This window comes from Sus scrofa, chromosome 1, assembly GCF_054392235.1.
Source record: "Sus scrofa isolate SSC_HxYL_T2T_F1_AM1 chromosome 1, Sscrofa_HxYL_maternal_Yorkshire_Landrace_v2.0, whole genome shotgun sequence".
NCBI lineage: Eukaryota > Metazoa > Chordata > Mammalia > Artiodactyla > Suidae > Sus > Sus scrofa.
In genome coordinates this window covers 140,304,219-140,330,542 of record NC_139383.1, presented here as the reverse complement: position 1 = coordinate 140,330,542, position 26,324 = coordinate 140,304,219, and the positions used below count along the sequence as shown (strand labels likewise).

Sequence of the window (26,324 nt, the reverse complement as noted above, 5' to 3'; positions counted from 1 at the left end):
GATGAAGGGAAGGCATTTGCCTCCCCTGGAGCAGTCACTGGCCAAAGCCAGGGGCTGCCCAGTGGGGCCAATTTGGCGCTGGCACTAGCTCATGCCCCCATGCCCAGGTCAGTGAGCTACTCTAGGCCTGGGTCCTCATCCCTCTCTACCCCTGGCTTGGGAGGAGACGGGGCAGCTGAGTGCCCAGCTGGAGGACTGAAGACTGGGCACTGCCCTGGGGTGGAGGTGTCCCACCCTCAGCTGCGTGCAGGCTGATCAGTGACAGGCCTTACTTCTGTGAATGAGCAGGTCCCCTAGCCTCACCCTGTATCCAGGGGCTGCTAGCATCCCAGAGGAATGGGGGAGGGAGCTCCTGTTTATTTTCTGAAGGCCCAGGTGCTCAGGGCTAATGGCATTTGCTAGAACTCTCTGATAAAAAAAAAACCACCTCTTCCCAGAATCAACCCCCACCCAGCCTCTCCCAGGCCAGTGTCTGTCCTCCTTTAGGATTTGGGACCATGCCGCCACAGATGCAGTGAACAGCTCCCCAGAAGCCTCTCTACAGTGCGTGCTGGGGTCAACCATAACTGCCACAGGGGCCTGAGAATCCAGCCCCTTTAAGTCTGCCTAAAGGGGTGCAGGTGGCCTGAAGCCTTGTGACTCCCCCAAAAGGGTGGGGCCACCTTTGCATGAGGCTCTTCTGCTTCAGCCCTGAGGGTGGAGACAAGAAAAGGCCACTTGTGGTGGGGAATGGCCCGGAAGAGTGACATCATTTTCCAGTGGTTGTGGCCTCAGGGCTGGCAGAGGGGAAGTGAATCCTCTTCAAGCCCAGAGGCAGGCTCATTCCACTGGGCTCTAGAAGGGACCTCAAGTCTAGTCAGCTCTCAAGGATTTTTTTCCCCCAGCTCACTTCATGGTTGGGGGGGCACTCTGCTCTGTTGCCCCTCATTTCTTAGCTATAGAGCAGGTGCCATGTTTAGGCAGGAAATCTTGAGACAGAGCTCTTTAGTAGGAGTAAGAAAGACAAAAATAAATAAACTTCATAAAGTCAGGAGAGAAAATGGTGCTGACCTTGTCAAGCAGCCTGAGTGGGAGCACAGGTAGGGAAGTACCTCCCACCCCAACCCCAGGTCTAGGAAAAGGGGTGGGTCAGGCTCTGGGCCTGAGAGAGCACAAAAGGCATCCTTCTTCCCTCACCCCCAGCCCCAGGCTGCTCAGCTGAGGCAGCTTTTCCATCACAGCCTCCCATCCCACATGCATTGCGGGAGCAACTGTCCTCAGGGAGCTGGAAGGTAGTGTCAGTCTCTGTATCACACAGCTGACAAGGAGGCCAACTCATCGCAAGCCTGTGATGGGGTCAAGAAGCCGGGGTGAGCTGCCTGCCTTAGAGCAGGAGGATTTGGAGTTTGGACCAAGAGATGCTTGTACTACAGATGCTAGAGTTAAGGTTCCAGGTCTTCAGGCCTAACTCTCCAGGCGAGGAAGCTCAGCACAGAACGGCACACTCAGAAAGGCAAAGTGGGGCGAGATCCCCATTTCCTGCCTCCCAGTCCATATTCTTCTTTTTTTTTTTTTTTTTTTTTTTTTTTTTGCTTTTTAGAGCTACACCCACAGCATAAGGAAGTTCCCAGGCTAGGGGTCGAATTGGTGCTGCAGCTGTAAGCCTACACCACAGCTCACGGCAACACCGTATCTTTAACCCACTGAGTGAGGCCAGGGATTGAACCCACATCTTCATGGATACTAGTTGGGCTCATTACCACTGAGTCACAGTGGGAACTCCCAGTCCATATTCTTTTGACCTCAACAAATATGATGCTTATTCAGATGAAGAGCAGGAGCTCAGCTTGAGAGGACCCCTAGGCCCCAAGTGGGCCCCAGATGACATCTGGTTCCTGCCTTCTCCTTAGCCTGGCTGTGAGGAAGGGGCTCTGGCATCCAAGGGAGCCCCAGCTGCCTGCAGCCTCAGTGTGCCCGGGCCTTTTCCTCCAGGGGAGATGGAGCCACATCCCAGAGAAAGATGAATGCTCTTGCACAATGTCCCAGTGGGGTGGGGGTATCAGAGGTGGTGCTCCTGGGTGTCTGCCTTCTCCGTGAGTGGGTCCTGCTCACACAGCTCTGTGGGAACCCCACAGGGCCTCTCAGCCTTGTCCTCCTCCCAGGGGAAGCAGGCCCTGAGGCAGGACCTCACTGACTCCTTCACTTCCGCCTCCAGACCCTTCATCCTGTCCTCGTACTCTGCCAGCAACTCCTGCTGGAACTGTGGAGACAGCAAGAACCACCCCCTGGTTCAGGAGGGGCTACCTGCCCACTCACCCCACCCCTGGACTGTGGAACCAGAACATGACTTGTTTGTTCAGACCTCCCGGGAGACCAGAGTGGAGGGTAGTGGAGCCCATCAGGGGGCCTCTCAGGAGAGGGTGTGCCAACCTAGCAAAGAGATCTACAGAGCTGCCTCATGACCCCAGGGAGGGAACCAGAGCCCTGGCCCTCTGGGAAGAGGCGGGTGGTTCCTCTCCCACCTCCTGACCAGCAGCTCCTTGGAGGTGGGCCAGGGTAGTGGTCCCTGCTGTCACCTGCTTTTCCATATCTCGGATCTGTTCCAGGCAGGCTGCCTGCTTCTCTTCTAGCTTCTCCTGATGCCTCTCCAGATTCTCTGTCATCTGGGCGGGAGGGAGAAGCAAGGATTCAGGACAGCATGGGCAGGCAACCTGGGTTAGAATCCAGCTACAATCCCAGTTAACCAGCTGTTAAGACTTTAGGCAAATTCCTTAACCTTTAAACAGGTTTTTTTTTTCTTTTTCCTTTTCTTTTTCTTTTTTTGTAAAATGAGGACAATAGTACTTGTCTTGCTGGCTTTTGTAGGATTACGTGAGCCAGTTCATGTGAAGCACCTGCCTGCACGGGGTCAGGACTCAGGGGCTGGTAGCTCTGTTATTGTTGTTAATAATCCCCAGGGAGCTTTAGCACCATTCTCAGCAAGGCTTTCCTTCCTCTCTGAATCCCTGGAAGCCTGACTCAGGAAGCCTCTTTGCCCCCTCTTACCCAGCCAGCCACCCTAATCCCACCCCCCCCCATCAAAACCTCCCCCCAGCCCTCCTGGAGCCAGCCCATATCATTTCCATTGAGGGCAGCTGGCCAAAGGCATACTCCTTTAGGCTAGTATCCCAACCTCCACACAAAGGCCAGAACCCCAAATGGCCTAGGAGCAGCCCTTCTCTTGCACTGCCTTCCCCCATCCCTAGCTTCAGGGGCCACTCAGGACAGTGTATTTCCCAAGGGCAAAGTAAAGGCCTGGGGCTACCCCTTCCCTCTGAAAAAGAGAGAGTGTGTGTGTTTGGGAAGGACACAGCTCTTACCCACCTGCTTGATGACCTGCACCACCTCCTGGATGTGGGAGTTGTTGATCTCTCTTTTCAACCTGTTGGGGTGATCAGAGTTTCAGAGAGGGCAGGAGGCCCCTGGGAAGAGCTGGGTGAGACAAAGTCTCCATGGGGTATAGGTGAAATGGGAACTCAATCATAGAGCCATCCTTGGCTGGCTGCATCTATGTCTGGTCTGGGAACCAGCCAGAGGCCTAAACATGGGGACCCAAGGAGACTCTGAGGAGCCACTGGGGGCCCTTGAAGAACACACTGTTTTTCAAGGCACGCATGGGAAAGTGCATGTGAGAATCAGCGGATCCAAGGTTTCACCTCCCACTTTGCATGCTTGATTTTCCCTTAAACTTTCCTCTGCTCAAGCAGGGTTGGCATGTGTGTTTCACCTAAGGAGGACATTCTCTGATCAGATGTGACAGAGTACAACTAACTTTCAGGAACCAGGAGACAGGGACATCTCTGGGAAGCAAGTCAGGATCCACCTGCAGGGTGGCCCCTTCCCACCAGAAGTGGTTCCTGCTCAGCTCTGGGCCTGGAGTTTGAGCCTTGCGCCTCCGCTCCAGAGCTCACCTCTCCTGAGCCATTTTGTCTGTAGTGACCTTGATCATGGCCTGGATCCTCTCTAGCCTTTTGGCCTCCAGCTTTTTCTTCATCTCTTTGGTGTCACTACAGAGAAACATCAGGTCATCAGGAAAAGTTTCCAGCTGCTCGGGCCCTCCTGGGAGGTTTAAGAGGCAGGCGTAGAAGGAAGGCAGGCATACGTCTCCAGGGTCTCCTTGAGGGTCTTCAGCTCTGCAGCCTGTTTCTCTCTGGCCAGCTCCATCATCTTGGTCATTTGCTGCGGGAGAGGAAGAAGGACGGGCTAAGCTAAGTGAGAAGACTTTTGCTGTGCGGAGCGTGTGGGGTTGGTTGGTCTGGGCCGTCTCTCCCTCCCCTCCCCAACGCCAGACCTCGGCCACGTGCTGCTCCTTGCGCTTCAGGACGCACTCGCACTGCTCCTCTCCTTGCTGTAGCAGCTCCTGCTCCAGCCTCTCTCTCAGCTCTCTCAGGCGCGCGTCCGCGCCCTCCGGGCCCTCAGCCGGCTCCAACCCGGCGGTGTCCTCGCCCGGCAGGGTCCTGCGGTGGCCACATGGGAACAGGCCCTAAGCCCAGGGACGCCCGCGCGCTCGCCTCGGAGTGTAGGATGCCGCCGCCGCCCTTACCTTTTCTTGCGGGAGCCCTTGCCCGGAACGACTTTGCGGCCACGGCACCCGCCGCCGCCCCCCGCACCTGGCGGCGCGAGCTCGGCCAGCTGTGCCGCGCCCCGCTGCAGCAGCTCCTCCCAGCGCCGCGCGCCGCGCCGCTCCAGCTCCCGAAGCTCCTTCTCGTGCCGCCGCTGCAGCTTCACGACGCCCTTCAGCTCCCGCAGCTCCTCCAGGCTGGCGGTCCGCGGCTCTGTGGGGGCCGGGGTGAGGCGCGCTGCTGCCCAGGGGCACCCCCACCCCCACCCCGACCCCGGTGTCCCGGACCCTCCCCAGGCCTGACCCCAACATCTCTGGGTCTCAGCAGGCCTTACCCGCAGCTTCTTTGGTGACCTCTTCGCTGGCCTTGGCCCCAGCTGCTGCAAGAGCCAAAGGTGGGGTTCTCAGGTGCTTTGCGGACCCCCGGCTCGGGTCTTCCTCGGCGCCCCCCCTGCAGTGCACTGCCCCAGCCCGAGGCTTCACACAGAGGCTTTCCTTCCCCCGGTGAACATCTTTGTTTTAAAGATCTGCCGCCAGGCTGGGATGTGCCTATGGGTGCAGCAGAGAAGTCGAGACCCTTCGGGTAGGTGGGAAGACCCCGCAGTGCATACCTGCTGACCCGTTGCTCGTTGGGGCCAATGCCCCATTGACCTGGCGGGCAACCGGACTCCCGAGAGGGAAGGGATTCTGTGGAGGGGAGAAGGTTAGGAAGGTGACTCCAACAACAGCCTCTCTCCCTGAGCCCTAGACTCCTCCCCCTCTGTCATCTTCCCACAAAGAGGACACAGCTCCCATGGGGCCCTGGCAGTGGACCTTACAACACAGACCTCAGGTAGACCTCCCATGGCTTCCTTGAGTTTCACAGCCTTCTTATCATGGGCATTGAAGAACTTGATGGGATTGGCGAGGGCCACCGTGAGATCTAGGTACACAGGAACATCGTGGGCCTGGTAAGATGTACCTGGGAGCCTCCACCATGCTCACCTACCCAGGATAGCCTGTCCTGTCCCCCTCTGGAGGCCAGCTTGAGGAGAGAGGAGGGGAAATGGAGAGCCTGGGGCTCCCCGCATTCCATGTGCCTCCTACCTGCCCAGGTGTCAGGTACATAGTCCTTCATCTCCAGGAAGACAAAGAGTGCAGGCATGGTGAGGGGCATGTTGCTTTCGCTGTGCAGGCACATGTGGTGGTATCCTGTGGGATGTGACCAGATGGGCAGTGAGCCAGAGCCCAGTGCCACCCAGCCCTGCTCACCAGGAGCCCAGTATGCAACACTTCTGACTTTGGTCTGGTTCCTGGCTGTGCAATATTGGGCAGGCTTACTTTAAATCTCTGAGACTTTCTTCATCTGTGAAATGGGATAGTAGTGTCTACCTTGTGCGATTATTGTTAGGATTAAGGGAGAATGTTTTAAGCCCTGCAAGCATTTTTTTTTTTTTTTCGGCACCCATGGCATGTGGAAATTCCCCAGCTGGGGATTGAACCTGTGCCGCAGCATCAACCTGAAGCTCTGGGGTGATGATCCCAGACCCTTAACCCAATGCACCACAAGGAAACTCCTTTTTTTTTTTCCTTAAAGCATTTTAAGTGCCCAGTAAATGTTAGCTACTTGGGAAACTGCCCCAGTAGTTACAGAAAATTACATTCTGTTAGGTGGGCAGAGTCCACCTCTGTCAGTTTCTTGGAGAGGTACGGTTCCTGCCCTGCTTTCTAGGGGTGATAACATGAGAAGGCCACCTCCCTGAAGCTGCCCCACCCTTTGGATAGGATCCTGATGCTGGCCTTGGTCTTAGACCCACTGGGAACAGCAAAGAAGGACCCCTATCTTTACCAGAATTCAAGGCATTGACAGGAATGATGCGATGTCCAAGAAACTTGTTGCCTTCCTCCATCACAGCCACCCTGAGGGAAGCCAGCTCGGGCATCAAGATCTGGGGAGAGTTCAAGATGGGACAAGCTGGAGAGGGGAGAGGGTGTCCAAGCTGGCCCACTCTCTGCCTCCAGAAACCTAGAGTCAGTGTGAGAACATGGCAGTTGTTACCAGACTTGGTGAGGATGGAGGGCCCACTCTAAGCCTCACACATAGACATCCTCACAGCTCATGCCATGGCTGGTCCACATAGAGCAGAGGGATGAATATGCTACCCAGGGCTCCAAGGGGGCCTGATGGAGACAGCCCTTGGCAGCTTTGCCAAAAGTATCCAGTGGGGCCAAGACCCCCTGATTCCATGGGACCCTGCTCTCTGGTCTAGGAGTTCAAATTTCTGCCTCTGATTGTAAACATGAACAGGCATGCACATACACACATGTGTATACACACAAAACCTGCCCACAGAGTAAATTTCTATAAGCTTGGGTTTTGGACTCTTGAAACAGGAGGGCATAGGTGAGGTTTAGAGAGAAAGGGAGGATCAAAAAACTCTTTTATGTATTTCCTCTTCTACAAGGAGAGACCAAGAACCAGGGATAGATCTCAACTCCTGCTCTACCCTAACCACTCCCCCACCTTCTCAAAGACAAAGGGCTCCTCCTTCCAGACGGGATTGATGGAGTTGGTACTGGGTGACAGCTTGGTGCGATAGCGCCTCTTGGGGTCCCCAGGCAGGCCAAACAGCTCCACTTCCACATAGGTGCGCACACTGCGTTCTGACAGGAACTGCCCAGATATCACCTGGAGGTGGGGGCCCATGGCAGGCTAATATCAGCTTCCCCGCCCAGGCCACTCTCCAGAACTTAGGGCCTCCAGCTCCGCTAGTGGAACCATCCAATCTTGGGTACTGTGAAGAGCTCTATTCAACTCTGGCCATGGAATAGAGACTGTGTGGCTTGAAGTTACAGCTAAGCTCTGGCACCGGGGTGCTTCCAGCATTCAGGGAACAGGTGTGGGCCTCCCCAGTGAGCAAGGCACAGGCCCTCCCCCAGGGCCTGGGGCTCTGGCTGCCCTACTCTGCCCACTCTTCTCCCCTCCCCCACCCCAGCCTCAGCGCTTCCCCTTGGTTTCCATGGGGACCAAGAGGCAGCCTCCAGTGCTGAGGAGGAGGCAGTTTCCAAGGCAACTTGCTACTGCACAAACTGGCTGGGGCTGAAGTTTCCAAGATATCGAGGAGGGGGTTGGGAATGGAGCGATGGAGCTCCTGTGTCTTTCTCCTCAAGACCCCAGCCCTCCAGGCCACTTGTCCACCTCGGGGCCTTGCCGTAATAGAAAGGGTGGTGGCCACCACCACATCGATGCGGTCCACCGAGAAGGGGTTGAACTGCTTGTCCAGCCGACGCATGAACTCATGCTTGAGGAGGTAGCCGCTCTGCCCGTTGAACTCAAAGAGCGCCATGTTCTGCTGCATGGGCAGGTCTGGGGGAACAAGGGCATTCAGGGAGGGGGCCTGGCTCTGGGTCTGCACACAGCCTTTCTTCCCAGCCTTTCCCGTCTTGTGAAGGGGGAGGTTGGGCGCACCATGAAGATGAGGGTTTCTCATGTCCCAGCCTAGTCCTTTAGGGTCTCATCTCTCAGGATGGGCCTGCACCCTGGAGTCAGCAGGAGCAAAGCCGCGACCAGACCTCAAGCCCATGGTGGCAGGCAAGGCCAGTGGAGCAGGTGTCACCACAGACCCCCCTCAGGTCAGCACTGATGTCTCCACCTACAGACTCATGTACATGCAGTCACATAGGCACGTGAGACACACTTATATCCCTAAACGCTTGCTCACCTGCACGTGCGCCCAGAGCCCAAAGGAACATCAGGACATCCCGGTCTATTCTAAAGACCCCCCTCCCCTGGGCTAGGGTAAAGGTGAGAGGAGTAGGGGAAGGTTCTCAAGAGCCTGAGCGTGCCCTCACCCATCGTCTGGAAGTTGAGGGCAACCATCTGGCAACCAGCATTCCAGAACATCTGGGGCATGTAGTTGGAGGAGTCCATGCGGGTGCCCTTGGGGTAGATGCGGCTCATTTGGCGCTTGTTGTAGCTGCCACAGTATATAGGAGCCTAGGGACCACCTGCACGGGGAGCATCCACAGACACCCACCCCCTGTCATGAGCCCAGACCCAGGCAGTCTCCTTCCCTCCACCCAAGCAGGGATCCTGGCTACTGAGGCCTCAAGGATACTCCACGAACTGCACTGAGGCCTTGGAGAGCAGGTCGTAGGCCTTGAGCTCTGTGAAGGAGGAGATGACATAACTTCGGTTCTTCTCTGGGGGCAGGAAAAGAGAAAAGGGAGTCTGCGTCAGGCTTTCCTCTCCCTCGGACCTGCCCTCCCCTTTGATGTCTCCGTCCAGCACAGAGATACCTCCAACCCAGTGTGTCCACTGAGGCCTGAGGGTTGAGGGGCCAACCCCAGGCCAGGGAAGGTGCAGATTTCTGTGAGTAACAACGTGTGCTGGGGGTAGAGGGCATGCCCGGGGGGGTATGCATAGGGTGGGGTGTCCTGGTGGGTGGGGTGCACGCCCTGGGTGGACACAGAGGGTGTGGGGAACACATGGGGAAGAGCCTGGGGGTCAGGAACATGCTGTGATGTACAGAGGAGTGGGGGGAGGGGTAAGAGGCACACAGCAAAGGTGGTGCAGGTGGCACAGGCCATGGGTGGGCACAGGAGGGAGTTCAGGCTGGGGATTCAGGAGTAGGGATCCAGTGTCACGCAGAAAGAGGTGTTCATGTTGGGGGTGTGCAGAGGGTACGAGGAACTCGCCATGTGTGTGCCTGGAGAGGATAAGGTAAACAGCATGGGTGAACTCAGGGGAGAGGACAGGGGGCAGATGTGTACTGGCTGATCTTGTTGCCTTTCACTTGTCCCAGGAGTCCTCCTGCCCTGGCAGCTGCAGAACCTGCAGGTGGAGCCCCAGGCAGCCCGGCTGAGGTAGCCTGTCGTAAATGGCCTTCCTGGCACTGACACACTCCAGAGCATTCTGCTCGGTGCCAAGTCCTCAGTACAGGGACAGGACACTAGGAGCCACCACCACTTAAACAAGCCCTTTGCCTGGCTCCTCTGCTGGGTGTTTATAGACAGCGCCCCCAGCCCAAGGCAGGATGCGCCCCCCCACTCTTGCTTTTACCCCTACCCATCAGGCTGCTCTGGTGTCAGGCCATGCTTCCTAAGAGCCCTCTCCTGAATCTAGCCTAACCTCCAGCTTCCCACCACCCCATGTTAACTCACGGGCAGAGAACTCAAAGGAGATGAACTTGGTGGGCTGGATGTAATTGACAAGGCTGGACATCTCCTCATAAGCCGTCACTTCCAGGCCCGCTGTGCCCTGGGGATGAGGACGGCAGTGTGGAGAAGAGACCAGTACCGAGCCCAGGAGCCCAGCCCCCACCCCCACCTGGAGGGCTCTCCGGTGGAGCCAGCAGGAGGAACTCGGGGCTTCCCACGCACCTCATCTGACTGCATCTTCTTTATCCCTTCCTCATCCAGGTTTCCCGACTCCTCCTCCTCTTCCTCGTCCACCTCCTCCTCCAGCTCAGCCCCTTCCTCACCAGCCCACGCTGCCACACAGGGCTCCATCAGCACTGGGGGTGGGGGTGGGTGGTGTTGAGATCCTGCACAAGGCCAGCCCTCCCCTCCAGACCCAGCCCCTCCCTCCCATTCCAGGTGCTCCCTCACACCCATTTCTCTCCAGTTCACTCACCCGTGTCCTCACCCACAGGGGCACTGGGTGGACCGCCACCCTCAGCCTCCCCACCCGGCTCCTTGCTGGGGTCCGTGGGGCCAGAGAACTGGTTCTTCTTGTTCTTGATGAGGATCTTACCCCGGAGATCCTCAGGGCTGGGCAGGGGGATACCTGGTTTCAGCTGCAGGAGGGAAGAGAGGGTCCTCAGCACCATCTCCTCACCTTCAGGGTGTAGCCTAAGCTCCTTGACTCCAAGCTGCGCTCCTCTGCCCCTTGCCTGCTTCTCCAGCCTTGCCTCTCATCATTCCCACCTGGTGGGCTAAACCCTGCCTGACCCAACTTATCCCAGCACCTACTCCACCTGCCTAGACCACCCTTTCTCCACGCTCACCAAGATAAATCCAGTGCCTCCCTCAGATTTCAGCCCAGCCAACACCTCCTCCAGGAAGCCTTCCGTGATCTCAAAGACTAGATCTGGACTCTCCAAGGATTCCCACAGCAGCCACAGGCGGTAATGTCCTAGTTACTGTGCCTCCCCATGAGAAGGTAAGCCATCTGAGGGCTGGGGACTGCTCCTGTGTCACTACCATAGCTCCTAAGCCCAGCACAGTGCCTGACATGGTAGATGACAGGATCCCAGCCCCATAACCTTCCCAAATGAACCCAAACATCCTCTGAGGACACCTGCCTCCTTAACCCAGCACCCTGCACTGTTCCCCAGCCCTCAGGCCCCAGTGTCCTACAGTGAAATCCACTCACTGGGAACTTTTCCAGGGGCTCTGTGAGCAGCATATCCCCAAATAGCGTCCGGCAGTACTCGGCCATCTTCGCCTGTTGGCGGGGTCTGCAGGGAGCAGAAGCAGGGTGGGGTTCAGCAGCTCCACCTCACCCTCTTGTCCACCTTTTTGTGCCCCCTGATGACCCAGATCAGGGGCTCAGGAAGTTGGGGAGGCAGGAACACAGGAGCGCCTGGGGTCCCAAGGAAGTTTTGTTGAGACCTGGGAGAGCGCTGGAAGGCATGGCTGGATGGGGACAGTTGTGGGGAGGGCAGCTACAGGCAGGAGATGGGGACCAGGTGGCAAGTGAGGCTGGATGGCCTGGATACGCACGAGTCCACGTGGTTTTCAAATGACAGGATGACCGGATAAGGGGAGGTCTTAAAGGCACTCTCTGCAATAGCTTCGATTGCTTCCTGGAGAAGAGGAGGACCCCATGGAGAGGCAGGCAGTGCTCCCAGCTTCCCCTCCCCCAGGGGCACCCTTGTCCACTCCCCAGTCTCAACACACACATAGAAATTAGAGGGTCACTGTTGGCCTCCTGTCTCTGCATCCCTCTGGTCCCCACACCGGTCCAAGGCCTCCCAGACATCCCTCTGCTCTGGCTTCACTCCCCCCAACCCCAGAAGGCTCATGTCCTAGGGCCCTTCCCTTGTGCCACTGCCACCAGCCTCCACATGCCAAGTGTCACCTTGAAATAGATGTCTGTGGTCATGGTGAAGCCGTGAGTGATAATGGGCTCCTCATCAGGGGGCTTTCCCTTCCAACAGTCCAGCTCCACGCAGCGGCAGCCAGCCAGCAGCACCTGGCGGTACATCTCGGCCGAGGAAAGGCCTGAGAACTGGCCAGCTGAGCCAGAGGAAGAGAGAGGGGTAGGGGCTTCACTCGGGGCAGTCCAGCTCTCCCCCGCCCCCCTCCGTCCTAGGCTGTCCTGTGGGCAGCCCCTGTAGGAGAGTCAGGGCACAGGAACTGCCACCATAAAAGGAGAGGTGGACAGTGAGGTCTCCAGAGCCCACCTGTCAGGTAGGTGTTGTGTGACGAGTTGATGAAGTAATGGTTGAGTGGCTGCGTCATGTCCTGATGCAGCAGCAGCTTGTCCTGGACCAGCACGCTGTTCTCTGGCCCACAGAGAAACCACACCATGCCCTCGGGGGACAGCTGGCCTGGGGGACAAGGGTGGTTGTCAGGGCCACAGCCCAGCTGCTGGGACGGGAGAGGACCTTGGGGGCGGTTAGAGGTTCCCTGGGTCCTCACCCCTCTGCACGTTGATGCCGCTGGGTTCGTACTTGTCGATGAGGCCCTGCACCTGGTCAGGCCGCGCTGGCGGAAACAGTAGGGAGTTCAGCCTGGAGTCGCGCTGTTTCTGGTTGATGAATTTGGTCAGGTGTTCCTTGGTCATGTAGGGTTTGGCCTTGGAGTGGCTGCAGGCCAGAGAAAAGGGCACAGGTCCCCTCTATGTCCCCTAGGCCAGGGGTGGCTCAGACAAACCCCTTCTCCAGTGACACCACCCAGATGTCAGCATGGCAGATTGGGAATTTTAGCCACCACCCCTTCTCCAAGCCCAGCCCAAGAAGCTCACTAGGAAGTGAAGATCTCGTCTATTTCAGGCCGAGGACAGAGGCTCATGAGGAAACTCCTATAGACGGATTCTGGGAAGTCCTCGGGATTGATGGCATCATTCTGGGGGACGAGGGGGATAGAGAGTCACCTGAGGACCTCCTCTGCCACCCCCACCACCCCCCACCCCAGCTTCTCAGTACTAAGAGCCACAAACAAGGCCCAGCCCTGTGCATGGGGGTCTGGGGAGAGGGAGGGCTTAGGTCAGATGGAAGAGCAATTTGGGCACCTGAGCCCTCACTTTTCAAGGCCCTAGTTGCTGAGCAGAGAGCATCTTAGCTGGTTTGCTTTGACTCTGAATTGACACTGGCTAGTCCCTTGCCTGGGACAGAATTTGAACTAAGAGTGACCAGGACGGGGAGGTAAAGAGATCAGAAGCAAGCAGTGCTATTTGCTAGAAAAGTGAGCTACCATTTTCTTTTTAAGGGGAGGATAAGTTTTCAAAAAAAAGCAATTCAAATACAGACAATGGCATCTGAAAACAGAACCTCATGATGCATGAAGCAAGACTGACAGAACTGGAGTTCCCATTGTGGCTCAGTGGTTAACTAATCCGACTAGAAACCATGAGATTGCAGGTTTGATCCCTGGCCTCGCTCAGTGGGTTAAGGATCTGTCATTGCCATGAGCTGTGGTGTAGGTTGCAGGCGCAGCTTGGATCCAGCGTTGCTGTGGCTGTGGCATAGTCGGGTGGCTACAGCTCCAGTTAGACCCCTAGCCTGGGGACCTCCATATGCTTGGGTGCAGCCCTAGAAAAGGCAAAAAGACAAAAAAAAAAAAAAAAAAAAAAAAAAAAGACTGACAGAGCTGAAGGGAGAAATAGACAATTCAACAACAAAAGTTGGAAATAGAGACAGTACAAGGAACAGTAACAAAAAAATAGATTGGACTTCACCCAAATTAAAAATTTTGGTATTCCAAAGGACACCATCAAGAAAATAAAAAGGGAGTTCCCCTTGTGGCTCAGCGGAAACAAATCTGAGTAGTATCCATGAGGATGCAGGTTCAATCCTTGGTCTCACTCAGTGGATCCAGTTGAGGATCCAGCGTTGCTGTGAGCTGTGGTGTAGGTTGCAGTTGCAGCTTGGATCCCATGTTGCTGTCGCTCTGGCGTAGGCTGGCAGCTACAGCTCCAATTCAACCCTTAGCCTGGGAACCTTCATATGCTGCAGGTGCAGCTGTTAAAAAAAAAAAAAATTCTTAAAAAGAAAGTAAAAGTAAAAAGACAACCCACACTATTACTCAGCCATTAAAAGGAACGAAATACCAGCATTTTTAGCAACATGGATGGACCTAGAAATTATCATGCTAAGTGAAGTCAGCCATACAATGAAACACCAACATCAAATACTTTCACGGACATGTGGAATCTGAAAAAAGGACACAATGAACTTCTTTGCAGAACAGATACTGACTCACAGACTTTGAAAAACTTATTTTCCAAAGAAGACAGTTTGGGGAGTGGGGGGGATGCGCTGGGGTTGTGGGATAGAGATCCTATAAAATTGGATTGTGATGATAATGTACAACTATAAATGTAATCAATTCATTGAGTAATTAAAAAAAAAAAAGACAACCCACAGAATGGGAAGAAATACTTGCAAATCATATATCCAATAATGGACAATTGCACAGTAAGACAACTCAATTGAAAGATGGGCAGTTGGAGTTCCCGTCGTGGCGCAGTGGTTAACGAATCCGACTAGGAACCATGAGGTTGCGGGTTCGGTCCCTGCCCTCGCTCAGTGGGTTAAAGATCCGGCGTTGCTGTGAGCTGTGGTGTAGGTTGCAGACGTGGCTCGGATCCCGCGTTGCTGTGGCTCTGGCGTAGGCCGGTGGCTACAGCTCCGATTCGACCCCTAGCCTGGGAACCTCCATATGCCGCGGGAGTGGCCCAAGAAATAGCAACAACAACAACAAAAAGACAAAAAGACAAAAAAAAAAAAAAAAAGATGGGCAGTGGATTTGAATAAATATTTCTCCAGAGAAGATATGCAAATGACCGATAAGCACATGAAGAGATGCTCTACATCATTAGTCATAGGAAATGCGAATCAAAACCACAATGAGCTACCACTTCACAATCACAGAGTGACTAAAGCCAACAACAAAAAGCCAAAGGCAAATATGAACAAGTGTTAGTGCAGATGTGGATAAGTTGGAACCCTCAACACTGGTGGGATTATAAAATGGTATAGTCCCTTTGGAAAACAGTTTGGCGTTTCCTCAAAAATGTTAAGCACAAAGTTACTATATGACCCAACAATTCCAACTCTAGATTTGTATCCAAGTGACTTGAAAACCTATGTCCAGACAAAATCATTCATAGCAGCATTATTCATAATAGCCAAAAAGTGGAAACAACTCAATGTCCACCAATTGGTGAATAGTTAAGCAAAATCTAGTATATCCTTACAATTAAGTTATTCCACAATCAAAAGGTATAGAGTACTCATGCATGCTATAACATAGATGAAAACATGGTGCTAAATGAATGAAGCCTGACATCAGAGATTGTATTATATAATTCCATTTACATGAAATGTCCAGAATAGACAAATTTTTTTTTTTTTTTGCCATTTCTTGGGCCGCTCCCGTGGCATATGGAGGTTCCCAGGCTAGGGGTCAAATCCGGCCTACACCAGAGCCACAGCAACGCAGGATCCGAGCCGCGTCTGCAACCTACACCACAGCTCACGGCAATGCCGGATCTTTAACCGACTGAGCAAGGCCAGGGATCGAACCCGCAACTTCATGGTTCCTGGTCGGATTTGTTAACCACTGAGCCACGATGGGAACTCCAAGACAAATTTTTGTTTGGCCACACCCAGGGCTTGCGGAAGTTCCTGGGGCCAGGGATCAAACCCATGCCACAGCAGTGACAATGCTGCTGGATCCTTAACCACTCGGCCACTAGGGAACTCCCAAAAGAGACAAATGTATAGAAACAGAACGTAGACAGGTAGCATTCAGGGATTCTGTATTTTTGCATTCTCTTCCAGAAAAGCCCATCAAATGTTTTTCAGGATAGCTCTGAAAGGCCAATATCAGTCTTAGTTTGGAGCAGAGGCTCTGAGCAGGAGAGCTAGACAAGAAATTGGACCCATCAGCTCCAAGCAAAGATGGCTCAGTGGCCCCTACTGGGGCACAGAACTGATCAGTAAGGAGGCCTTAGCTAAGGTGGGAACTCTCGAGAAAAGGAGTGTAGCAAGTGGTGTCTTCAGCAGGAGCCTGTTTCCACCTTGTCCCCAGCCCCATGCTTGCATCCCCTGAGACTGATTACACCAAGAAGTCACCAGGTCCTTGGAGCTAATTGTGGGGGAAGTATTCCTGCTAGGATTCATGTGGACAGGTGATCAATGAGGTCTTAGTTTTATTTACTTACAATGTTCCAAATTCCTACCAAGAGGACAGTCCCCATGGGGTGCATGTGGTGCTCTATACAAAGGCCAAGGGAGGACAGGGGGCTGAGATCTACTCCTGGCCAGACAGAAACCCTGGCTCAAGGCTGCATCTGCCCAGAGGGTGCTTTTTTCCCTTTGGCTGCATTCGTGGTTCACAGAAGTTCCCAGGCCAGGGATCAAACCCATGCCATAGTAGCCCCCAGAGCCACCAAGGAACTCCCAGAGGGCTCCTTTGTGTCATTCACATAAGGCACCTCATGGGCTGACCCTGCATATAACTTGTAATTAAAAATCAATTACTTAAGGGAAAAGAAAAGAAGGTGTTCTCTTGTGGTGCAATGGGTTATGGATCTGGCGTTGTCATTGCAGCTGCTTAGGCCACTACTGTGGTGGGTGTTTGGGTGTTTAGTCCCTGGGATTAACTGGCTTTTTGGGCTCTCTGGCTGGGACAGTACTGTCCTTCCTGTCCCCCACCCCCCAGACGCACCCAGGTTGCCCCCTAGTCAGAGGCAGCTCCTGTGAGAAGGAGAATTCTGGGGATGGGCTGGGTAGTGGGGGAACCACTCACCTTGCCTTTGGGGAGGTGGCAGGCGCTGAGAGCAGCTTCCACCCGCTTGCGGTCAGCAGGAAACATCTGGAAAAAACTGAAGAAGCAGAGAAAGGCACCAGGCAAAGAGAAGGGTGAGGCCTGGGGAGCGAAGGCTTTGGGGAGCTCGGAGGCCATGTGGGGAGGGAGCAGGGGAGACTCACTTCTTCACAGGAATCTTCCCTTCAGGGTTGAGCTGCATCCTGAGCTTCACCAGGCTGATGGGCAGAAAGCAGCCCGTCAAGGCCCAGGGCTGGCACCCTTAGCCCCACAGGCTAAGGCCAGGCTGGCAGGCACTTACATCTTGTCCAGGAAGGTGCTACGGCAGGCGTTGGCTGTGAGCGGATGCTTGGCCAGAGCCAGGACATCTTCAGCCCAGGCCTGCAGGACCCCAGAGCACAGCAGTCAGCACCCCCCGCCCCCACCACCACCACGAGATGCCCCCACCACCTCGCGGCCCAGGCCTGCCTCTGAGGAGGTCCAGGCTCTCCCAAGTGCCCAGCCCCAGGCCAGCTGCCCCTGAGGCACCTTGCCCACATTCTCCTTGTAGGAGACGAAGTTATGGAAGGTGAGGTCCACCATGTCTGGGCCGGACACCACAGTCAGTGTCTTCAGCAGGAAGCTGTTGTCGGGAAAGTCCATGTTGAAGACTTCTCGGAGCTTCTGGCTCTGCAGCAAGTGGTGATGTGAGGGTCAGAGGTGTGCCCCTGTCCCTGCCCCCTGTCTTTCCCTCTCAGCCGCTTGAAATATGGCCCACTGGGGTGGCATCCCATCCCTGCCCAGCTCAGGAGCCACCGGCCTCAGCACCCAGGAGCTGGGGTGGGCAGGGAGAGGCCCACAGGGAGGGATTAACCCAGTATTTTGATTGCCATTTTTCATTTGAAGACAGATTTTTTTGTTTTTGTTTTTTGTTCTTTATTTTATTTTTTTATTTTTTGTCTTTTTTAGGGCCACACCTGTGGTATATGGAAGTTCCCGGGCTAAGGATCAAATTGGAGCTACAGATGCAAGCCTACACCACAGCCACAGCAACGCAGGATCCAAGCTGTGCCTGTGACCTACACCAGAGCTCACGGCAACACCAGATCCTTAACCCACTGAGCAAGGCCAGGGATTGAATCTACATCCTCATGGATACAAGTTAGGTTCGTTACTGTTGAGCCATGGCAAGAACTCTTTTATTGTTTTTGGCCTCACACACAACATACAGAAGTTCCCAGGCCAGAGCTGGAAACCCTGCTATAGTTGGAACCAGAGCCACATCAGTGACAATGCCAGATCCTTAATCTGCTGAGCCACCAGGAAACCCCTGAAGCCAGATTCTTAGTCCCCAGTCTCAAGGAATCCTGCTTCCTCCAATTTTCCTACCAGCATAATGCAAATATAGGCAAACCAGTCAGGAAGGCAGGGGGTGGGGGTGGGGGTTGTAGAATGCAGGCAACACCTCACAGACTGCCTGGGGTGCTCTAGGGGCAGGAGCTGGCCCTGAAACCTGTCCATTCACTGTGTGTCCTGATACTACAGCCCCAGCAAGCCCAGGGGCAGGTATGCTGCTTCCTCAGCTCAGAGGAAGACCCTCTGCTCAACCAGGGACCCTCCAGAGGTTGGGCTCCCCATCCCCACAGGGACTCCTGCCTCAGCCCTGCAGAGCTGGTGACCCCTCTGAGCCTGGGCTGCTGCTGGGCCCACTTACCTTGGGCATCTTGGCAAACTTCCCAAAGCGGGTGTCCCGGATGCTGGTGATATCCAGAAACTCCATCTCCTGGTGGGAGCACAGGTGGGAGGTGGACAGAGATGGCAGGTCAAGAACTAAGAGCAGGGAGGAGGGAGCTTCACACACATTCACATCTTGGCCAGCTGCCCTCTCTAGATGCCAAAGCTGTGTGGGGCCTCCCAGACCCTAACATTCCTTTCCCAGCAATCCCCACCCCCCATAGTGACCCTTGTCCCTTCCTACCTTGGCCACTCTGAGTTACTCAGGGCCCATGACCTCCAGCCTCCCCTCCACCTTCCTGGACTCTCCCCGGCTCCCCCTCCCCCCTGCCCAGGTGTCTCGGCCCTTCTCTGATCTCTTGGGAGCCCTCAAGTTTAACCCCAGCCTTCAGCAGCTGCTCTTTATCTTTTCTCTCTCTCTCCTAGGGCTGCAAAGGCTAGAGCATCTGAGCCTGAGGCATGGTTGGACTTAATGCATCCTCCAGCCCAAAGCAAACAGCCTCTTCCCCAGAGTCACCCTTCCAGGTCATCCTATACTCAGCGTCCACGCCTCCACCCCTGCAACACTAGGAAACTGCTTGGACTCCATGGATCAGCAGGTGCTCAGGCTGCCTCACCTTACTCTGATACGTCCAGTATAAGTAGTAGCCCTTGGGGTCCACACGGAGGATAACCGGGGAGGCTATTGTTGTTTCCTATGGAGAGAAGGTCTCAGCTCCCTGCTCTGACTTCAGGTCGAGCTTTCCTGGTCCAGACCAGGAGTTTCAGAGCTCACCATCTGCCTAGGAGGCGGCCATCCTGGGAATCTGCAGGCATTTCCCTTTGTTTTCCAGAGCTAAGGGCTGAATATGAGTCTTTAAAGCTCAGAACCAGGGGTGGGGAGAGGTAGAGAATTGGAAATGACATTTCTGGAAGAGAAGAGAGTTCCCCCTCTAAATCCCAAAAAGAGGTTCTCCTTCTAGACCCCAAGAAGGGTCTTGGCCCCGACATTACCCTGTTTTCAAGGCCTTCAGCCAAAGGGGCAGAATGTCCCTCTCCAAGAGTCTGTACCCTTCCCTGCCCCCAGCCCAGGAGAGCCCAACAGCTCCTTTGCAGCAGGCTGGCTTCCCCTCTGCCCAGTCCTCCCCTCCAGGAACCGTGCCCACCCCACCCACCCACCTGTCCCAAGTGCCTTCCTACCTCCCAACCTAAGCACCCAACCCTGCCTGCCTAAAATACTGTTAAAGACCAGCTTCTGAAGAGCCTTTCCTGAAATGTGCTATAACAAGGGAGTGAGGGCCGGTTCTCAGATCTAGAAGCCCCTTCTGGAAATCCCCAGGGGCTCTGAGGAAACAAGCCTGTACTAGGCTGTGACTCTGTGCCCCCATGTTTGCTGAAAGAGCAAGGGAATGAAGAATGACCTTGCTTCTGAATTCCTGCTCCACTCAGAGCACACAGGCTACCTTTTATTTTAAAGGTCTGTGTGTATGAACAACAAGCTATTAAAATTGAATTTTGGGGTTTCCTGGTGGTGTAGGCATGGTAGTTGCTGCACACCAAACCAGACCAAATGAAGAACTGGCAAAGGAGTTGGTCCAGAAAAAGGTTCTCAGATCAGGGGTGGTTAGGGAACAAGGGAAAGAGAACACTGACAGGAGTTTAATTTTGGAGAAAGCTGTGTTCTGAGCTTCATCCTCCCTCCTGCCCCGTCCAGGGAGGCTTGGGGTACCTGACCCCTTACCTTAAGGCTGCCCTTGGAAAGCTTTTGTCACTCCTTGCAGGTGTGGAGTGTAATAGACTGGAATCTGACTCCTGCCCAGGTAACACTGGGGACAGATTGACTGTCGGAGACAGAGGTGCTGGTGTGCTACGTGAGCCCTAACTCCCAGAGCCTATGGGGCAGGGAAGCCATGAGTATCTCCTGGGTCCAGAGTGGACCCACGGGAAAGAGGGGCAGAGAGTCCAGAGCAACAGGAAGCCGAAGGCAGAAACTGGATTCTGAGGGGCCGAAGAAGTAATTGCAAGTGACCTCCCAGAAGCAAGATGGAAGGAGGACCCTGAGTAAGAGATTCCCCAGCTAAGGGGGAGGGTCTCCTAAGAAGCCTCAAAAATGTGTGCCTTGAGGAGTTCCCATCGTGGCTCAGTGGTTAACGAATCCGACTAGGAACCACGAGGTTGCTGGTTCGATCCCTAGCCTTGCTCAGTGGGTTAAGGATCTGGCGTTGCGCGTGTTGGACGGGATTAAGATGGCGGAATAGAAGGACTGGAGCTCAACTTCTCTCCTAAAAACAACAAATTTCACAACTAAAGACTGAGCAATCTCCACCCAAATGGACCGGAAACCCATACCCTACTCCAGAAGAAAAAGTGAAGGCCACATCCACAGGTAGGAGGGGTGATTTCATGATATAAACAACCCCATACCTCCCGGGTGGGAAGCTCCAGAGACTGAAAACTAACTGGCTCACAGAGACTCACCTCTCTCAGAGTGAGAGTTCTGAGCCCCACATCAAACCCTCACATGCTGGGATCTGTCACTGGGAGAAAGAGCCCCTGGAGCATCTGGCATTGAAGGCCAGTGGGGCTTGTGTGCAGGAGCTCCACAGGACTGGGGGAAACGGAGACCCCATTCTTAAAAGGCGCACATAGACTTTCACGCGCACTAGGTCCCAGGGCAGAGCGAGGTCTCCACAGGAACCTGGGTCAAACCTGACTGCAGTTCTTGGAGGACATCATGGGAAAACAGGGGTGAATGTGGCTTGTTGTGAGGGAAGGACATTGAAGGCAAAGCTCTCAGGAATATTCAGCAGCATGCCTTTCTCTGGAGGTGGCCATTTTGGGAAAATCTGGCCCCAACAGTCGGTCAGCTGCTGAGAAGCCCCAGGGCAAACAACAATCCAGGTGGGATCACAGCCCCACCCCTCAGTAAACTGGCTACCTAAAGAGCCTCAGGCACACAGCAGCCCCTAATCCCATCCAGAGACTAAGCCCCACCCACCAGAGGGATTAGAATCGGCTCCACCTACCAGTGGGCAGGCATCAGCCCCTCCCATCAGGAAGCCTACAGCAAGCCCCCCATACCAACTTCAGCCACAAGGGGGGCAGACACCAGAAGTAAGAGAGGCTACAGTTCTATTATCTATAAAAAGGTCACCACACCAAAAACCTATAAAAATGAAAAGACAGAGAACAACAACTCAGATGAGGGAGAAAGGAAAAACCCCAGAAAATCAGCTAAGCAATGAGGAGATTCTCAGCCTCAAGGAAAAAGACTTTAGATTGTCAATGCTGAAGATGATGCAAGACATTGGAAATAAACTGGAGGCAAAGATGGATAACTTACAGGAAACACTAACCAAAGAGATACAAGATATAAAACTTAAACAAGAAGAGATGCAAAATACAATAATTGAAATAAAAAACTCACTAGAAGCAGCTAACAGCAGAATACAGGAGGCAGAAGAACGAATAAGCGAGGTGGAGGACAGATTAGAAGAAATTACAGATGCAGAACAGAAAAGAGAAAAAAGATTGATAAAAAATGAAGAGAGTCTCAGGGAACTCTGGGACAATGTTAAATGCACCAACATCCGTATTATAGGGGTGCCAGAAGGAGAAGAGAGAGAGAAGGGGACAGGATCCGGCGTTGCCATGAGCTGTGGTGTGGGTCGCAGACACAGCTCGGATCCCGCGTTGATGTGGCTCTGGCATAGGCCTGCGGCTACAGTTCCTATTAGACCCCTAGCCTGGGAACCTCCACATGCTGCAGGAGCAGCCCCAGAAAAGGCAAAAAGACCAAGAAAAGGAAAAAAATAAAAATTGTATGCCTGGAGTTTCAGTATGTTAAGAGCCCGACTAGCATCCATGAGGATGTGGGTTCAATCCCTGGCCTCACTCAGTGGGTTAAAGATCTGGTGTTGTGGCTTGGGTCTGGCGTTGCTGTGGCTGTGTTGTAGGCCAGCAGCCGCAGCTCTGATTTGACCCTAGCCTGGGAACTTCCATGTGTCAAGGGTGTGGCCCTAAAAAGGAAAAATCAAAACAAAACAACTGTGCCGGAGGAAGAAGAAGCCTTACCCTTCTGTTAGGCCTGGTTTATGAAAGCCCCTGCTCAGTTAAGAAATTTGGTACCCCTATCCCTCCCTGCACCCTTCCCTAGAGGAGGTGCAGGGAAATCTTCCCACCGGCCTTTCCAGGGGGCCTGGAGCCTACCTGACAACATTCTTAGAGGGAGGGGCACAGGAGATGTCATTCTAAATTACAGTTGGAGTTTTGAGTTAGAACTATTTTCTTTTTTTTCTTCTTTTTAGGGCCACACAATGCCAGATCCAAGCCTCATCTGCGACTTAAACCACAGCTCACTGGGACTTCCAGTTGTGGCTCAGTGGTAACAAATCCAACTAGCATCCATGAGGATGAGGGTTCAATCCCTGGCCCCACTTAATGGGTTAAGGATCTAGCATTGCTATGACTATGGTATAGACCTGCCGCTACAGCTCTGATTCAACCCATAGACTGGGAACTTCCATATGCTGCAGGTGTAGCCCTAAAAAGCCTAAATAAATAAATAAATAAATAAATTTTCTTTAAAAAAAATCACAGCTCATGGCAATGCCACATCCTTAACCCACTCAGTGAGGCCAGGGATCGAACCCACATCCTCATGGATACTAGTCGGGTTGGTTACACCAACTGCCCCACAACAGGAAATCCTAGAACTAGTTTCTGAAATAAGACTGGGCTTTGTGAGGAGAAGTGTCCAGAGGCTTTTCTAGTCTTTTCCCCAAGAGCAAATGGAGTGTCTCATGACCAGCTCTGTTTCCTTCCACAGAACATAGGAGAGCTTCTCCCACAGGATACCTTGTAAAAGGGCCCTGGGACACAAAATGAAGTTGGGAGCTGAGCACATCCCATGCATCATGCTTATCCACTACCCAGCTCATCTGCCAACTGGGTGGGAGGTAGTCTGAGAGCTAAGCCCCATCTGCACATGTTCTGCAACTGGGTGATCCCTGCTCCTGGGAGTCAGGATCCAGGACCCTATGGTACTCTGCCTTGGGGAAGACAGCAGCCAGCCAGGTACACAGATGGGGACTTGCAGAGAAGGCCGCATAGCCTATCACCATCCTTACTGACCCTCTACACAGTCATGTTATACACACTTCCCAGAGGAACCGAGAGAGGCCACTTCACTTTTCATTCTGAGCCACTTCCCTCAGTCCACAGCCTCGTGGGCCAGGGTTCTACCATGCCAGTGACCGCACCACTCCCAGAGAAGCAGAGAGCCTCCCTGTAGTCATAGCAACCAGATTACTCAGTTTAGCCCAGCCCAGAAGGCCTTAATTCGTAGACCCAGAGCCCCCTCATCCCACCTGTGAGGAGGAGGGCCCAGTCCTAGGGGCCCTTCCTTCTCCCCCACGGCCATTAGATTCCCTTCCTGGGACCAGCTGGCTCAGACTCTCACACTGGGCCAGCCCAGCAGCCTCCCCTCCCTGAAGCAGGGCCCCATATTTTCCCCTCACTTGCCTAGGAGAATCCCTGGCCTGTGGCAACACATTTTCAGGGCCCAGGAGGACCAGAGGCTGGGCAGCAGGCCCAGTCTGGGAAGGAGCAGACGCGGTGGAGACAGGTACAGGGCAAAGCATGGCTTCCCCCTTCCCTACAGACAGGAGGGTGTCAGCGGAAGCAGAAGTCTATAGGTTCCCTCCCAGGCCCCTGGGGGCAGAACCTCCAGTTCTGACTTGGGGTTCACTGTCCTTTTGTGGCTGCCCCACAGCAGCTGGGAGAGAGCGGGGCCTCCCGGGGAGTGGGTAGGGAGGGATGAGGATTCCAGTCCCAGGCATCCCACTGGGGCAAGACTGGGATGTCAGTCCTGGGAGAAGGGGTCTGGCTCACCTCAGTCTCTGGTGCCACCTCAGCTCGGGACACACTTTTCTCCCACCACCACTAAGCATGGGAGCAACAAACACTACTCTTCTTGAGCGCTTTGGAGAAGGACAGACCCCCATCCAAAGAAACTTCCTCCTGTGATCACCTGGGAAGCCATCCTTTTCCCACATCCAGATGCAGAGCCTGGGCCATGGTGGTGGCCACTCGGGGCACAGGCCCTCACCCACAGATTTGTTTATCTGGGCAGTTGTATCAGCTACCTGGCCAAGCCACACAGGCACCTGAATCCTGGCAGACATAAACTAGCCCAGTCCCCTGGCAAAGCTCCTAGCAGCCTGCCCACCTGCCACCCCCACGCCCCAGCAGCCCCCAGCCAGGCCCCACTCACATCATCCCATTTGATGAAGCGCTCCCCTTGGCTCAGATAGGCCTTCACCTTGGGGGGCAGCAGGACGGGGTTGAGCAGAGACATGGTGCCAACTGTCCCTCTTTGGAGAGGCTGGGCAGGCACAGCGGACAGGAGGAAGGGAAGAAGGAGGGCGGGCAGGAGGGGAGCCTAGCTGGGCTCACATGTTACCCGCCCACCCCACCCCCCAGCAGACCCGGAAGTCTGGGTGCCCTGACAGCCCTCGGGCCGGAGGTAGCTGGGTACAGTGCTGCGCTTGGGCCAGAGGCCCATCTGGCTTTTAAATCAGCCTCATCCCGCCCCCCTGCACTGGGGGGGCTGTGGTCACTGCTCCTGCCCAGGGAGGCTGGGCTCCCCCTCCTTAAAACCCCCGCCCTCACCCGGTGCCTCAGCACTTCCTGCTCAGGGCTTCCTTCTCGGCTCTTCTAGACTGAGAGGCAAGTCATGAGGCCCAGTCGTCCTGGAGCAGGGGCCTCTCTGTCCCAAGAGCCATCCCCCTCAGTTAGATAGGGGGGCAGGGGTCCAAGTAGGGATGCTGTTGTCCAGGTGAACACAGAGGGGAGGAAGCAAGGAGCTCACCAGGGGAAGGGACCCCCACAGAGGTGGGGTCCAGAGCACAGAGGTCCCTCCCAGAGGCAGGGGAGGCTGGGGTCACCCTGGAGGTGGGAGTTGAGGGTGGGGCAGGGTCCAGCCGGGATTGGTGTTTTGAATAAGCAAAGTTTGCTGAACACCCAGCTCCTCTTTCTCAATACTTCCTCCGCATGAAAATGAGGTGCAAGTGAGGCAATGTGCCCCTCACTCAGCACACCTGACTCTCATCCCCTGGGTCCTCTGGTCTAGGCTGAGGCCTGGAACCTCACTGACCAGCCACCACTCCACATACAGCCACTTTGAGCAACCCTAGGCCACCAGCCTCCCCTGCGCTCTCCTGCCAGATCCCTCCTCTGCCCTGGACTGGGACCTGACAAGGAGAACACTTGGGGCTCAAGGGCTGCTTATAGAAGCCTCTGCTCAGGCTGGTGGGTGCTGCTCAGGGTATATGGCCCTGACACTGCTCCGGCCTAGGCCCCGGGAGCCCATAGCCCCGCTCAGCCAAGCCCACTTCCTCTTGCCTAACCTGCTCTTATCGCCCTTAACTCAGCTGGGGGAGCCTGGAGCTCTGCCCAAGACTTCCTTCCCCTCTCAGGGCCTGGCTTTCTGCCCCAGGTGCCACCATGGACCTTTGTGCTACCCCTTGACAACCTCAGGACCCTTGCCCCAGACCTAGACCTGCTTTTGATGGCCAGTCCAGCCCAGGGTGGGAGAATGGAGGCCAAGGGGGGCTGGAGCTAAGGGGGCTCCTAGCACAAAAATAACCCCCAGAAAAACAATTCTAAGACCACTGGGGTGGAGGCTGGAGTAAGGCCTGACAGAACCTGTGGAAGCAGCATGGTGGGAACCCACCATGCTTCCGGGCCCTCAGGACTCAGACGCTCCCCTCTCCCTCTGAGCCCTGCTGTCTCATGCCTCCTCCATCTCTCCAGCCTTGGGCCCTTCTGGGGGCCCCTCTGGTGTCTCCTGCTGTTCCAGTTCCCTCCCCAGGATCAGGTTCCCTCTCTGTCTGTTTGAATGGATTTTGCAAGGGAAATCCCTGACCCTTCCCAAAAGCCCCTGCACCTGACACCTGCACCTGCCCTTGCACCCAAGTCCCCTACTCTTGTCTGCCCTGCAGTCTTCTTCTCTACTTTGGGCCTGGAAAGACAATCTCCTCCCCCTCCCCCTCCCTTGGCTTGGGGAGTGGGG

General features: G+C 54.7%; 1 protein-coding gene across 3 annotated transcripts; it reads right to left on the bottom strand.

The window, feature by feature from the left end:
* Positions 1 to 967: 967 nt before the first annotated feature.
* On the bottom strand, positions 968 to 24,634 carry PLCB2 (phospholipase C beta 2). Of its 3 annotated transcripts, none has more exons than XM_021097762.2 (32): positions 24,525 to 24,634; positions 18,889 to 18,966; positions 18,252 to 18,320; positions 17,087 to 17,227; positions 16,860 to 16,939; positions 16,723 to 16,776; positions 16,541 to 16,616; positions 12,531 to 12,631; positions 12,206 to 12,372; positions 11,968 to 12,114; positions 11,643 to 11,800; positions 11,285 to 11,367; positions 10,935 to 11,019; positions 10,194 to 10,356; positions 9,941 to 10,074; positions 9,722 to 9,818; positions 8,677 to 8,761; positions 8,411 to 8,535; positions 7,771 to 7,925; positions 7,083 to 7,247; positions 6,408 to 6,507; positions 5,666 to 5,770; positions 5,407 to 5,501; positions 5,191 to 5,266; positions 4,915 to 4,959; positions 4,562 to 4,793; positions 4,310 to 4,475; positions 4,121 to 4,197; positions 3,930 to 4,025; positions 3,343 to 3,400; positions 2,556 to 2,642; positions 968 to 2,239 (listed from the first exon to the last, which is right to left on the bottom strand). In XM_021097762.2, the coding sequence occupies exons 1-32, from the start codon at positions 24,606 to 24,608 to the stop codon at positions 2,039 to 2,041; spliced, it is 3,585 nt and encodes a 1,194-aa protein (XP_020953421.1). In that variant the 5' UTR covers positions 24,609 to 24,634; the 3' UTR covers positions 968 to 2,038. The 3 variants fall into 3 exon arrangements, with proteins under 3 accessions (XP_020953421.1, XP_020953432.1, XP_020953442.1); XM_021097773.2 differs by having other exon boundaries at positions 4,915 to 4,956; XM_021097783.2 differs by lacking the exon at positions 24,525 to 24,634 and adding an exon at positions 23,774 to 23,910.
* Positions 24,635 to 26,324: the final 1,690 nt, after the last annotated feature.

Bases quoted from the DNA above. Each gene is read 5' to 3' on its own strand.
- PLCB2 (XM_021097762.2), bottom strand. From the start codon at position 24,608: ATGTCTCTGCTCAACCCCGTCCTGCTGCCCCCCAAGGTGAAGGCCTAT. The intron at 18,321-18,888 runs GTGAGGCAGCCT...TGCTCCCACCAG, and splicing joins ACTGGACGTATCAGAGTAAG to GAGATGGAGTTTCTGGATAT. The intron at 4,198-4,309 runs GTCTGGCGTTGG...CCTCTCCCGCAG, and splicing joins AGGAGCAGCACGTGGCCGAG to CAAATGACCAAGATGATGGA.